Source organism: Pholcus phalangioides, unplaced genomic scaffold (assembly GCF_987345545.1).
Source record: "Pholcus phalangioides strain wild (caught in Gottingen) unplaced genomic scaffold, Ppha-v1.0 ptg000004l_1, whole genome shotgun sequence".
Classification (NCBI taxonomy): domain Eukaryota; kingdom Metazoa; phylum Arthropoda; class Arachnida; order Araneae; family Pholcidae; genus Pholcus; species Pholcus phalangioides.
Window position 1 is genome coordinate 33,914,379 of NW_028301597.1, and position 14,296 is coordinate 33,928,674.

The 14,296-nt window shown below is 44.4% G+C and overlaps 1 protein-coding gene across 1 annotated transcript; it reads right to left on the bottom strand.

Annotated features, from left to right (window-relative positions):
* Positions 1–254: 254 nt before the first annotated feature.
* On the bottom strand, positions 255–13,677 carry LOC149087123 (alpha-mannosidase 2-like). Its single transcript, XM_089231370.1, has 3 exons — positions 13,186–13,677; positions 4,578–4,750; positions 255–3,376 (listed from the first exon to the last, which is right to left on the bottom strand). Exons 1-3 carry the CDS (start codon positions 13,603–13,605, stop codon positions 730–732), a joined length of 3,240 nt encoding a protein of 1,079 aa, XP_089087496.1. The 5' UTR covers positions 13,606–13,677; the 3' UTR covers positions 255–729.
* Positions 13,678–14,296: the final 619 nt, after the last annotated feature.

A 14,296-nucleotide genomic window follows, 5' to 3' on the forward strand; every position in this document is an offset into this window, starting at 1 on the left:
CAGGATTTTTTCTGCAAAATCCAATTGTCGCAAAAATCCGTGACTGTCAATTCCGAATTTCCGTCGAATATCCGTGATTTATTGCAAACAAAAGTCTAAATTTCTCCTGAACTATATACGACACCCCGATATCAAGGCCGTCTTAAGAGTATCATAGACCCACGGGCCAATTGATTTTTCTGAGGTCCTACCAAACAAATTCTCGAAAATTTCAACCAGATCTCATTTCTGTGAGGCCCCTCTTCGCTTGAGGCCCATGCCTTAAGACGGCACTGCCCGATATGGTTTATTGTAGGCTCTTTTGAAAGCTGGTTTTAAGTACACGTTTTTGGTAAATTTGTTGTAGCTAGAAGAATGTTTGTAGAATTGGCGATTAAAAATTTTGGCTACTATTCGGCTTTGAACTTCTCTAATCTTTCAGCTGTGTTATAGCTTGCCATTAAATCCAGATATTCTGATAAAAATGATGTCACCTTATATGATTTTTTTCTGCTTTTCCAAATATGAGCTAAGTTTGCGTATAGGTTTTGCAGAAACTTCACAATTCTGGTTTTTTGCCACATTTTTTTCTCCGTAATCGAATAACCCTATAATTCTCAAACGGTTCGAAGTAGGACAGGGTCGGAAGGGTGTTTCGCGTTCCATTTGGGCCCTTGTGTGGCAGAACAGGCCACGTTCATCCCGTATAATACACACGGAAAAAAATGTGAAAGATAATGCTGCCAGAGCTCATCCGGCGCTGAGAGCGACGCTATACGCTGTAAGCTTCTCGTGTCGGTTTGAGTCAGGATGCCGGACACCCGTGAGAGAAGTCCTTTCGACCGAGCTGACGTTCACCAGATAGTTACTGTTAATCACTTTACGATCCAGGTCTCCGAAGCCGTTCCGTAGATCTTCGCACGCAATGTCATCATTCAAAACTATCAAAAGGCTACGATTTCCTGGATGATGAAAATCCCTCGGTGATGGCAACGTCTTGAGCGTCACCAGGTGGGCGTCGACGGGCCAGGACTTGGGCGCCAGGGAGAACCGATTCGACAAAAGAGCCGTCTCCGGACTATCCACGATTAAATTCACCAGCGGGTACAGCATCGTCCTCGATGCAACGACAGCAGGTTGAGTGAGCGCACTATCAGCGGACCCGACAGACGGCTCCAGGACCAACCGGAACTTGGCCGAGGTCGGCTTGTTGTCCAGAACACCCTCGGACAAACCGCGCAGATCGTCGTGCATGATCCTCCTGTCCAGCATGACTTCGACGACACCGTCCGAGGGCGACGTTGATCCGTGGGTCTGTCCAGATAGGAGGTTCATCCTGGACTCTTCGTCCTCGATGAAGATTGCAGTGGTCATGGGATAGTAATTACCTTGCACGGGAAGGTCATCCACCCGTTTCCTTGGGGACACGTTCAACCCGTTCGAGTCCGTGTGGAAAACGCCCTTGTTTTTGATTTCGCTGCTTACCCTCATGACGAGTTCGATCCCCGGGACCATTTTCGAAATGTCGAAAGCGGTGTCCAGTTCCACGAATTCTGGGGCACCCTCGAAATGGTGCACGCGGGTAGTGACCGTCAAGAGGGCCGACTGGCTGAAAGTAGCTTCGGACACGAGGCGGCCCACCACTATCCTCGTGATGGGATGGATATGCGAGATTTCGCTGAGCGCCACGGGACCAGTGGGGTAAGGATTGAATAGATACGCCCCACTCACGTACGGCTTGGAGTTGTAAGCGAAGAAATCCACGCCTATGCGGTGATTCACGCGTTCGTTCTTGGAGTATATCTCCTTCGGCAAACCTTTGGAATTGAACTTCACTGTCAGAGAGTCCGTTTCGCTCTGGAACTCGACGACTTCCTTGTCGGCAATATAAATAGTGACGTCGGCTTTGGTGGACGGATCCCATTCGTCCTTCGACACAAGCACCACCGTGTAGGTCCTGAAGCTGAGCGCTCCGACATCGCATACGAACAAGAGCTCGTACTCTGTCGACATCATATTTGCCGTCGCGTTCCACACGGGATTGACCTGGAACTCGACCTTCTTGCCGCTATCGTCGAGGACTTGAACGTGAAGAGCCGTGACTTTAACCCTGACTATCTCCCGCCGGCGGAAGGTTAAACTATTGAAAACGACTATTTCACGTCCCTTTGGTGTCGCCTTGATGGCAATCTTTCCCGTCATCATTTCCGGATGGTGCCTGACGGAATCCAAGAAGATTCTGGAGGTCCTCGGGACATCCTTCCCGGTAGGATTCATCAGAATGTGCTGGGCGCCGTGAGTCAGGACAGTCATGGCTTCGACGACAGCCGCGTGGAGGCGTCTGATGTAATCGTCCATCACGAAATACTTGGAAGTGCCCGTGATTGCGTCGTGGTGATGAAACAGAGCCAGGGAATGCCTGGCGCTCATAAGCTGCGAGTAGTCCGAAATGGCGAGCTTCTTGTCTTTTCCCTTGCTGCACTGCAGAGAATATGAATAGAGGATTTCGGCGGTGCGAAGCCAATGTTCCAGTTCCCTGGCCAATGCTTTGGCGAAGGGTCTGCTACTGTAGAAACCCGTCCAATACGACGGGGATCCGTCGGCGTACACGTCGGCGTAGGGCAAGAAATCTCCGCGAACAAGCTGCTTGGGCATCTCGGGGTGCTTGGCTGTACGTTTGGCGACCTCTTCGAAATAATCAGCTACGGTTCCGAAACGCACGCGGACGTCACCGTGTTTGTCATTGATGAACTTGAACAACTTCTTGTAGTTCTGGTACTGCTGATCCCATTCCACAGGGCGATCGTACCGGAAGTCGTCACCCAGAGGTACCAACAGAACATTATGCGGGTACAGGGAGGCATACCTTTCGTACTGACCGAGCAGCAGAGTAGCCTTCGGTTCGACGTTTTCCGCCGATATCACGGACGCCATACTTTCGGAATACTCCATCGGGATGTTCCTGAAATCGAACTGGAGGCAAGCGTCGGGATTGGGCCCACACGTGTGCTTGATACTATACAGATCGGAAGGGGCCATGTGGCAGGAGATGGCGGAATCGGAACCGTCGTCCCATAAGAAGTCCAGCTTACTTGAAGCGGCAAGAAGAGTTCTCCAAGCGTAATGGACTCGTAGCACGACCATACCTTTCATCCCGGCGGACGATAAGAGAGAAGGCATTGTCGAAGAATGCCCGAAAACGTCCACCGACCAGGCGTAATTCGGCAAGGCCGAAGTGTCCACGTGAGACAGGAATTGTTGACCTTCAACCATCTGGTCGATCATGGACCAATAATGCGACGTAGCCTCGTCCACCATCACCCATCCTCCGGTGACTATTTCCAGTTGGCGCCTTCGAAGAATCTTCTTGAGCGTCTCTTTCCTCTCAAGATCCAAACTAAACATAGAAGAAATGTATATAAGGGTATTCTGAATGAGATAACACCTTTATCTAGCACCCCTAATAGAGATAACGTTCATGCACAGGCTGAATTTTTCTAAAATATCTTTCTATTCTTTATGCACTATCTATAACAAGCATATACAGTCAAACTCGGTGGCGTCCCACTCAGAATAATGTAAATCAGTGGTTCTCAACAGGTGCTCCGTGTGCACTTTCCAGGGGCTAGGCGGACGCTCGAGTAAAATAAAATAAATAAGTAAATTTGATGAATAAATAAAACATAGGCCTATAGGGATCCACCATAGAAATTATACTGTAGAGTGGGGTTGCTTTGTGACTATGGGGGGAAACTTTTTGTGACAAACACGCATTTTAAAATTCAAATTCAAAAAGTCCGTAGAAACCTTAAAAATTCATAAAAACCGGAAAAATAAATGAAATGAAAAACGATTTGCAGGGTTAGCATCGCTAGGTCACAGGAATTTTTTTTAAGACAGGGGGAAAAAAAACTCAAAAACAGCCGATAGGTGGAGGTAACGTACAAAAGGCAAAGAAAAGATACGCAAATAACAAACAGAATGCCTTCAAATCATTTATTACAGCAGTATGTGTTCCACATGACCACCACCACAGGGGATAACACATTGCAGGCGGGTCATAAATCCAGCAACGGCAGAGTGCAGCAGGTCCACATACACGGTTTACAACGGTGAACTGTTTGTGGATTAGGATCGCATCTTATAACCTTTTCATTTGCATATTTCCACCGAAGTCGCTCCTACCACTTCACTTCGAGTCGCTTCTCGTGTCCTAGCGATGCTAGCCCTGCAAACCGTTTTTTATTTTAGTCATTTTTCCGGTTTTTATTCATTTTTAAAGTTTCTACGGACTTTTTGTCCACCCTGTATAAAAAAAAACTTTAAATTTCACTCACAGTTGGCACTGTAAATCGAAAAACTTGACATAACACATAAAATGCAACACAAACAGTGCATGATTTAATGTTTACGACAATCTGCATATAGAACTATCACATTTCAATATGAGCACCATTTTTAGAGTGCCCCCCACCACCCCGACATCGAGGAATCTTCAATGTCGTTATAACCGAGTTTGACTGTATTCTGCTTCCACAATTTAGCATTACGTATGCATAGTGTTATTATTATTATATTAGAACGGTAATGGAACTCACTCTTTCCACCACATGGAGAAATATGAAATCTCGGACCAGATGAACGTGAATTCGGGAGTTTTGTTGAGGAAAGACAACATGTTATCCAAGATGGGCGCCACCTGACCGTTGTAATATTCATCATACGTTCTCAACCAGCCGGGGTCGATGTGCGAATTCGGCACCACAATCACCTGCCAGAAAAAAAAAACCATCCATGATTATAAAAACTAGAAAAAATGAAAGTATTGTGTTTAGATCAGTGTTTCTCAACCTTTTTTTAGCCAATGGCTCCGCCGCTATAGTGGTCGAGTGGTACGGACTCGGGGTCGAAACCCACCGTCGCCATAGTGGTGGTCAGCTGGAGTTTGTTTTCTGTAGTTCAAACTTCGAGGCGCGAATGCGAGCCGATCACCCTGTTAAAAAAGTCTCGCCAAAGAGAGCAACAGGCCTACAACGATGCAATTATTCAATCATTACACATCACTCATAGTTTGAAACACTGATGGCAGATGGAAGCACTACACACAACAACAAGCATTACACAGAAACAAACTCCACGTCTGGTTCGCTACACTTAGACGCACATTCCAACATGTACCAATTCATTAGAAGTTCCGCAGAGGACAACGAACGAGGTGCATGTGTGGCTCAGAAGCCAATGGCTCCCTTTATATCACATTTTCTTTTCATTGACCCCCGACAGACCAGACACGACCCAGGCTCTGTCCCTCCCGGGATATAAAGTGTATACTTCATTGACCCCCGTCACCGACATCCAGTAGCAGGACCCTTTCATCTTATTGAATGTAAAAACTAAATTTATAATAAACAAAAATTTTGACCTCTTCGCTCCAGAGGTACACATATATGTACCTCATTTGAACTGTTTCAAACGGTTTCAATGATTTCGAGATCTGAGGTACACATACACTACGTAGCCAAAAGTCTGTGTCCACTTAGGAGTTTAGATATTTTTTCCTCGAATTTCTAGAAAAATAATGAACAAATCACTCTGAAATTTCTGTCACACATACCATATGTTGGTACTTAGCATTTCCAGTGAAAATTTAGTCATGAGTGCATTTAGGAGACCGATAACTTTTATCATCTGCGGCTCCCTTGCATTGGTGAAAATTGGGAACTCGAAGCTCCCTTGCTATTGGTGTGATCATTTACCTCCATTACGTCCGAATGACCTTTCACTTAAGACAGGGTCACTCTTGTCAAGCCTGGCCCAATAGACATTCACAAATATTTGCTTCCAATATTTATCTTCCCCTGATGCAAAGAAGTAGCAGCGGCATAGGATGGCAACACATTGGCCCAGCCTGGCTCCTTGGTGAATATTCGCTTCCATAAAACTCTCCCTGATGTGACTGTTGGCGTTTTTCCAACCACCGTGTGGCCAGACGGATTGGAAGATCAGGGAGGAAAGCGGCTCCATTGATTTGGGATTGGGTTGGAAGGTACTGGTCGTTCTGTTCGAGCAGCCTTCCAATCAAGGGCGTAGCCAGGGGGGGGGGGGACTTGGGGGTCTGGTCCCCCCCCCCCCCGAAATGTGAGAAAATGACCGAAAAAAGGGAAAAAGATGGCCAAATCCATTGTTCTGTCACTTTGGCCCCCCTCCCGAAATGAAAGTGGTCCCCCCCCGAACGAAATTTCTGGCTACGCCCCTGCTTCCAATACCTTCCGGCTTCCGACATTTGGCGATCATTGCAAACTGGTGGAGCGACCACACTACTTGCACATGACCAACCTTGGAACGTATTGGGCCAGAATTGACGCGAGTGTGGCCTTGGCTTAAGGCTCAACTACCATCCATGGAAACCATTTGCTCTTCCGCTCACCGACTTACTCGCATAATCAAATTCGATCCATAACTCAACATAATTTTTGAAGATTTTAGAGGTCGCTCAAAATAGGTGTAGACCCATAGAGCAATCACAAAAGAATTCCTGTATAATCTCGTTTCAATCTCGATTTTACAGACGGATATGAATAGACCTTACATGATTGTGATTTCCCTTTCGATTTTATTTTTAAACAAGCTCTGAAAAAAATAGAATCGCGATACTATCCCTCGGTTTCAGGGGGGATTACAATGTGGGATTACTCTCCTCGCTCGCATTTTTTACCGTTTCGCACGCGACACGCTCACCATCAGCGAACATCCATATCCGATGACATTGATACAAAAAACACTATTTTTTAGTTTGAGCATTCATTGGACCAACAGGAAACACGCAGGAGTATAATTCTACAATATACATAGTATATTAATACTAATGCTACGACATGACATAAAAAGGCATACGCACGTATCACGCTAACGTTTTCCCGTCGATCGGTACGTCAAAGAAATTATTTCAGCAGTTTAGTATTGCTATTTTTTATTTTAACCTATTTAACACGAATATTTCGAATTGAAGCTCGATATTATTAGATTGAAACGCTCTTTGAATAAACGCGAGAGGATTTTCATTTATAATAACGATGGAGAATTTTTTTTTTCCACTAAGAAGACATTATCTAAATTTAATTTTTGATAATGTTCAATCATTACAATTCACTCACAATTTGGAATATACAGTCGAGTTTGCTTATAATATACCTCAGTGGGGATTCGAAGAGTTATAACCGAAGTGTATGTTGTAAGCGAGGTTCTGAAATTAGCTTATAGCAGTTGTTTACATGCATAAAGTGCATTATTGAGATTATCGCGTTCTATATAAGTTTATGTGCAGCACGTAATTAAATTTAATACAGAATGAATGTTTTTTGGTTGATATATATATGATATATATATATTTAAAATTCATGTCGAGAGGAATTTTAAAAATTTGAATACGTGTTGTACCAAACATGCATAAACTTCTGTTGAATTCAATTGATTTGGCTGGCATCATTTAGGTTTATGCTAATAGTTTTCATTCAAAGTTGTCATCACATTTGTAATTAACTTATAAAAAGCAAGTAATGCTCATAAATTTTGTCATCAATCAACATGCTTTTCACCGAAGTCGCTCGTACCAGCGCCGCCTATCGGCAGTTTTTGATTCCCCCCCCCCTTGTTCTTGAAAAAAATTCCCGGGACCTAGTGATGCTAACCCTGCAAACCGTTTTTTATTTCGGTTATTTTTCCGGTTCTTATTCATTTTTAAAGTTTCTACGGACTTTTTCCCCCCACCCTGTATAAAAAAAAAGGAACAACCCTTAAATGAATTTTCTTAATACATTGAAATTGAAAAATTCTGTACTATACTTTGAAACCTGCCAAGGGCCGCAGTTTGCTCATCCTTAAACTAGATCTCAAAACCGCACTATTGCATGAGTACCCACAGCATCCCCGGCCTCCGACGTCGCTGTTAATTCCCAAGGATAAACTGGAAAACCATGATTAATCGATGGGCCGAAACAAGTACCAGCGAATCAATATACAGGCTTCCCTCCCCTCCCCAAATAAGTCATGACGAACGGATAAATACAGTAGCCACATGCTTTTGGATCAAACCATTCATAACTGGTTCCAACCTACTATTTGATCTATTGAGTTTCCTAGATTTCCATGGAGAACTTCCTCCTCTTCGTCACAATACAAACTGTACGATAGGTTACGGTATATATATTGATTAGTAGCATTTAAATACCCGTGGGTGTCAATTATTTTTCTTCTTTTCGCAGTTTCACAAAACAGTAGTAGGTTGCACGGTAAATAGAAGACTGATGATTACGAGAGGAAGTTAGCGTCAAAAATTGATTGATCGGTGAGGTTTTATTAAACCCCGCCGTGTGATCCTTCCACCCGCACGATATCCAGAGCGTGTCGAGAGCGATACACCGTGGAAAAAACGTGAAAATTAACACGCACGAGAATAATGTTCCAGCTAGTTAAATATACACTCGATCAGTGGTTCCCAACCCGCGGTACGCATGCACAACTCTCGGGGTGCGTGCAGGACCATAACTGAATGCTTAGTCAGCCGGTGGTATATATAAGCATGCATTATCCCCCCCCCCCGTAATGTTGAAGGCGAGGTTATAGGGTGAATTTTGTGGCCCTGGGTACGGTGGGGGGGGGGCTACTCCAGGGCCGTCTTAAGAGCATCATGGGCCCCCGGGCCAAGTAGTTTTTCTGAGGCCCTACCTAGTAAATTCTAGAAAATTTCAACCGGATCTCATTTCTGTGAGATCCCTCTTCTCTTGAGGCCCCCCGCGCCGTGCCCGGGTGGGCCCATGTGTTAAGACGGCACTGGGCCACTCAGTGGTACGCAAAAAAATAATCAGCGATGGCGTAAAAAACTATCAAATAAAAAAACACAACTGTTATTACTGGCATTGGTGATCCAAGGCCGTAGCGTGGGGCGAGACTTGGGGGAGGGGGGTCTGGTCCTCCTTCCCCCGAAATGTGAGAAAATGACCGGAAAAAAGGGGGAAAAGATGGACAAATCTATTATTGTTTTACCACTTTGGTTTCTCCCCCACCCCCCGAACGAAATTTCTTCTGGCTACGTGTCTGTGGTGACCAGTTTTTGATTGGTGTGCCACACATGGAAAAAAAAACCAATATAATATGATATTAATAAATATTTTTTGAGCAATAATGTAAACTGAATTATCAAGTTTGCTGAAAATTTTTAACAGTTGTGTGACTTTTTCAGCTTCCTGTCCTCATAATGGAAAAAAAAAAAAGCATAAGAACCGAGGAAACTCGATTATTAAATTTATATTATTGCTCGAAAATATCTATTAATATCATATTATATTGGTGTTTTTTTTATGCAGCACATTAATCAAGAACCGGTCACCAATTTCAATCATAACAATTGCATGTTTTATCTGATAGATGGCAGAAGGAGTTCTAGTTTAATGAATATAATATAAATACATTCCGTACTGCAGTGTTTTCTAAAAGGCACGTTGTTTGGCCGATAAACCTTTTTTTCCACCCGTTTTGTTAGTTACGAACAAAAGTAACTAAGAAATCTTTTTTTTTCATGGTTAATAAGTTAACAAATTACACGTTTAGGGTTTGAGAATGACTGAGAACGCTTCCGCGTGCATGAGTTTTTTTGCTGCGCAGAAAATAACTCCCTATATGAGTAGGGTGACCATACGCCCCGTATTTCCCGAGACAGTCCCGGTATTTCCTGTTTTTTTGGCCGTCCCGACTTTTTGGAAAAGTGTCCCGGTTTTTCCCGCATTTTACACGAAGCCTACTTGAATTTTTATTCTTTATTGAAGTCAAAGATTGACATTATTTTTCAACTCTTAAATTATTTTATAATTACAACTATATATGAGAATATTAATCTCTCACATTTGCCTTGGTGAACGTTTTTTTTTTTCGTGGAATACATTTTGATCCACTGCAACTTGCAGTAATGCATCATTTCCCGCCATTGTGATTTTCCCGTAATTTCAGCAATTTTTGGCAACTTTGTTTGATTTTGGCGTCGTGTTTGGCGATGTCCCGTATTTAGAATCCCAATGTCCCGTATTTCTCTCGAGGAAATATGGTCAGCCTATATATGAGATACTCTACCTTGTACACTATCTACCGATAAGTATTTGGACACCTATGCAAATGACGATATCTGCGGTCCTGAGATACGTCACGCCCTCCGCCGGTATATATCGTGTAGGAAACAACATCGGCGTTAGTCACATGCAAGATGCCGCGCAGTTCGGAGCTCTCCGATTTCGAGAAAGGTATAATTATCGGGTATCACAAAAATGACCGATCCTTAAGGGACATATCAGTACTTCAGCGAGCTGAAGTACCCAAAATCGACAGTGGGCTATGTAATTGTCGGAATTTGCCCCGAGTCGGCAGACCAACGAAACTGGGAGATAGAGACCGACGGGTGCTGTCCAGAGAAATTCGGAAGAACCGCACCCAACCGATGGCCCTCATCCGCGAGGAGTTTCAACAGGCATCCGGGAGGAAGCACATCTGATTGATTTTCATGGTCGTGCTGCTGCCCATAAGCCTTTGATCACAAAGTCCAACTGCGTTGCTCGGTTAATGTGGTGCAAAGCACATCGAAATTGGACCGTAGATCAGTGGAAACGGGTTCTTTGGAGCGACGAATCAAGGTTTACCCTCTACCGTTCGGATGGCAGGGTCTGAGTCTGGCGTCTGCCTGGAGAACGTCTCCTGCCAGAATGCATTGTGCCAACAGTCAAGTTCGGCGGAGGTGGAATTATGGTCTGGGGGTGTTTCTCCTAGTATGGACTGGGACCCTTGGTCCCCATTCATGGTAAGCTCAACGCCGATGCCTACCGCACTATTTTGGATGACAATGTACTTCCTACGTTGTGGCAGTTTTACGGGGTGGACCCCTGTTACTTCCAGGACAACAATGCCAGCTGTCATACTGCGAGGTTAACCAAGGCTTGGTATGGTGCCAATGGGGTTCATCGAATGGACTGGCCTGCCCAGAGCCCAGACCTGAACCCTATCGAGAACCTCTGGGACGAGTTGGATCGCCGAATTAAGGGGTGCCCTACCCGTCCAAAATCGGTGAAGGAACTGACATGTCTTCTCCAAGCCGAGTGGAAGAAAATACCACTAGCCGTCACACAAGGACTTGTGGAAAGTATGCCCCGGAGGGTTCACGCTGTAATTGCCTCTCGTGGAGGCTCTACCAACTATTGACTTTGAATAAAGTTAGTTTTTCTTTTCTATCACAGGTGTCCAAATACTTATTGGTAGATAGTGTATAAGGTGACATGATATTTTTTAATTTTGCGCAGATATCTAAATTCTGTGCGTAGAGGAAACAGGTGTGTGCAGATGAAATTAAAGACAATGTGCCCGCTATCTGGAAAATAAAAGAGGATTCTTGGTACCACCGAAATAAAATAAAAAAATTGTTCAGCTGAGGTATATTTTTTAAGCTGTCAGGGGTTCCAATGTGTAATGATTATTATTTAAGTAGTCAATATGCGAAGGAAAGAGTTGAATTAGGGTTCCCAGAAATTCCTAAACTTGGACATGAAGACGTTTTTTTCACGCATCTTTGCCTATATGTTGTTCATCCTTACATATGTTTGCAAGTGATGGCACCACCACTACGCAAACAATGAGCAACAATTGTTTTCCAAGCAAAACAGACCACACCTCCAGTGCTTTCCAATGGAGTGTTTTTTCATAGCATTTAGTGCTGCCTCACTCATTTTATTGGTTTCTGAATTGAAGAAGGAAGATATACTGTAATCTTTAATAAACTACCCCCAGGACTGTCTTAACGCATGGGGCTCGCCAAAGACTGCCCGGAAGACCATCTCTGGTGCATAGGGGCACTCCACGATAATAGGATCAGGTGCCATGATAAATCAGTACTATTACTACTACTAGACCACACATGCACCTCGTCCATATTCCTCTGCGGAACCTCTAACGAATCGGTAAATGTTGGAATGTGCGTGTACATGGTGTGAAACCTGACGTGACGTTTGTTTCTGTGTAATGCTTGTTATGTGTAGTGCTGCCATCTGCCACCAGTTTTTCTAACTATGAGTGAAGTGCAATGATTGAATAATTTATCGTTGTAGGCCTGTTGCTCTCTGTGGCGAGACTTTTTAACGGGGAGATCGAGCCCTACCGACATCACAGTGGTGGTCAGCTTACCAACCTCAAGGCGCAAATGCGAGCCGATCTCCCCGTTAAAAAACTCTCGCCACAGAGAGCAACAGTCCTACAAACAGTACAAATATTCAGTCATTACACTTCACTTCTGAGATATAGATGGCAGCACTAAAAATCATACACAACACTAGATACGCACTCAGACTGTTAGGTACACATACTTACACTTCCGGCATAACTCACTAGGTAGTAAATTGCCCATGGCGATAGACCTGAGTTGTGCTCGGTTTGAAAAAAAAAAAATGGGGAGATCGGCTCGCATTTGCGCCTCGAAGTTGGGAACCACAGGAAAATGACAAATCACTGGCGCCGATTTAGCAAATGTGGGGGGGGGGCATTTTTCCACGTGGAAATTAACAAGAACCCCATAATTTTAAGCCCCAGTCCCACGATTCTTGGTACGCGACGCAGCGTAAGATAATTAAAGTAAAAGATAATAATAAGTCTATGTTGGGGACATAAACCGCAAAAACCACAGCCGGCGTGAAGCAAATCCCGTACTTGTTCGGAATTTCTTTCACGCCGGCTGTGGTTTTTGCGGTTTATGTCCCCAACAAACACTTTTTATTATCTTTTACTTTAATTATCTTACCCTGCGTCGCGTACCAAGAATCGTGGGACTGGGGCTTTAGGCCTCCCCCCCCCCCCCCGTGGAGGTGGATTTATCGTCTTGTGGCCTATACAAATTTTGCACCATTCACCCATTCTAACCTATAATATATATAGTTTCTTTATAGTTTCTTGTTGACTCCTTCCTCCAACTCTTATTCCTTTTTACAACTCTTGCGTGGTTGGACATGTATGCATTCTAATGTTAAAACTGCTGCCTCTAGATATTACGATAAATCCCTCTACAACGATATTTTTTTTTCTCGGTCCGTAGAGTATCGTTATATCGAGGTTTCACTGTATATAAATGCAGATAATAAAAGCCATGCTCGTGAAACAAACATCGTGGTAAGTATTCGGACTCACCTCCAAAGGCAAATCTTCGGGCCTAGTCTCCTTCCAACGGAGATACCTCTCCTCGAACGTCTTGTTCCAGTAGTACTTAGTCCCGGGTTTCACCTTGAACTCCAGAGACCCGTACATCTCGTTGGTGTCGATGACGTCGTCCCGGGAAGAGACGGTCTTCTTCTTCTCCCCCCTGCACTGGGCCTTAGCCTTACGCCACAGCACCGACCACCAGGACGACGTCGGATTCGCGGCAGCCTCACGGACGTCGGCGCCGCTGAAGTCCGCGGGCCACACGTAGATCACGAGAAAGCAGCACACCAACAATCCCAGCGTGATGGTCACAACCGTACGGATTTTGCGGCGGCCCATCATAACAAACTTCGGGCCGTCGAGCGGCGTTCCTCCCTTCCTGTGCTGCTTATCGACACGCCTGTCCATGCATATCTACATAGATAAATGATTAAAGCCGGCGAAAAGGCGTCTGTGTTTCCATTCCCTATTCTATCTTATTCCTCGCAGCATTTTAATATTAATGATAACTAGAGTCCATAGTTCGAAAACAACCAAACGATCTGCATAACGCTGATTGGTTAGGTATAAACACGTGACGTATAATCAAGAAAGGTGCGATATTCTCTTCACAGAGGTAGGATACGTATAAAAAATACAGAACAACATCCTCTTTTCAAGAGGAATAATCCACAAGTGGATGTGGATCGTCCACGCAATGTTTTCTCTTTTTTTTTTTGGCGCGGGATCATCATCGCCGAAAGGCTCACACAACACGGTTACGCAATCCGCTCGGATAGCGCGAATTTTCGGTTTGAACGACGATAACACGAGTCGAGTCCATAGTATGTGTGTACTAAAAGAGGAGAGATAGATAGGTGTTGACGAAGAGGAAAAAAGAGGAAAGATTGGTATTAAAAGAAAAAAAAAAAGTTTTCACGCACGCACTTTTTTTTCCTCCACGAGGCGGAAAACGTTACTTTTATCCTTTGTTTTCATTTTGTAATGAATTCGCAGGAAGAGTTTTGACCACAGAGTGATTCAGAAATCATTAATCACTTTCGCACGGGGGGGGGGGGGGTGCTTACGCTCAGACCCGCGGGCCACTGTGGCCCCGCCA

Excerpts from the sequence above, each read along its gene's own strand:
- LOC149087123 (XM_089231370.1), bottom strand. The coding sequence starts at position 13,605 with ATGGACAGGCGTGTCGATAAGCAGCACAGGAAGGGAGGAACGCCGCTC. Across the intron at positions 4,751-13,185 it reads CCGAAGATTTGCCTTTGGAG|GTGATTGTGGTGCCGAATTC; the intron begins GTGAGTCCGAAT and ends TTTTTCTGGCAG. Across the intron at positions 3,377-4,577 it reads TTCTCCATGTGGTGGAAAGA|TTTGGATCTTGAGAGGAAAG; the intron begins GTGAGTTCCATT and ends TTCTATGTTTAG.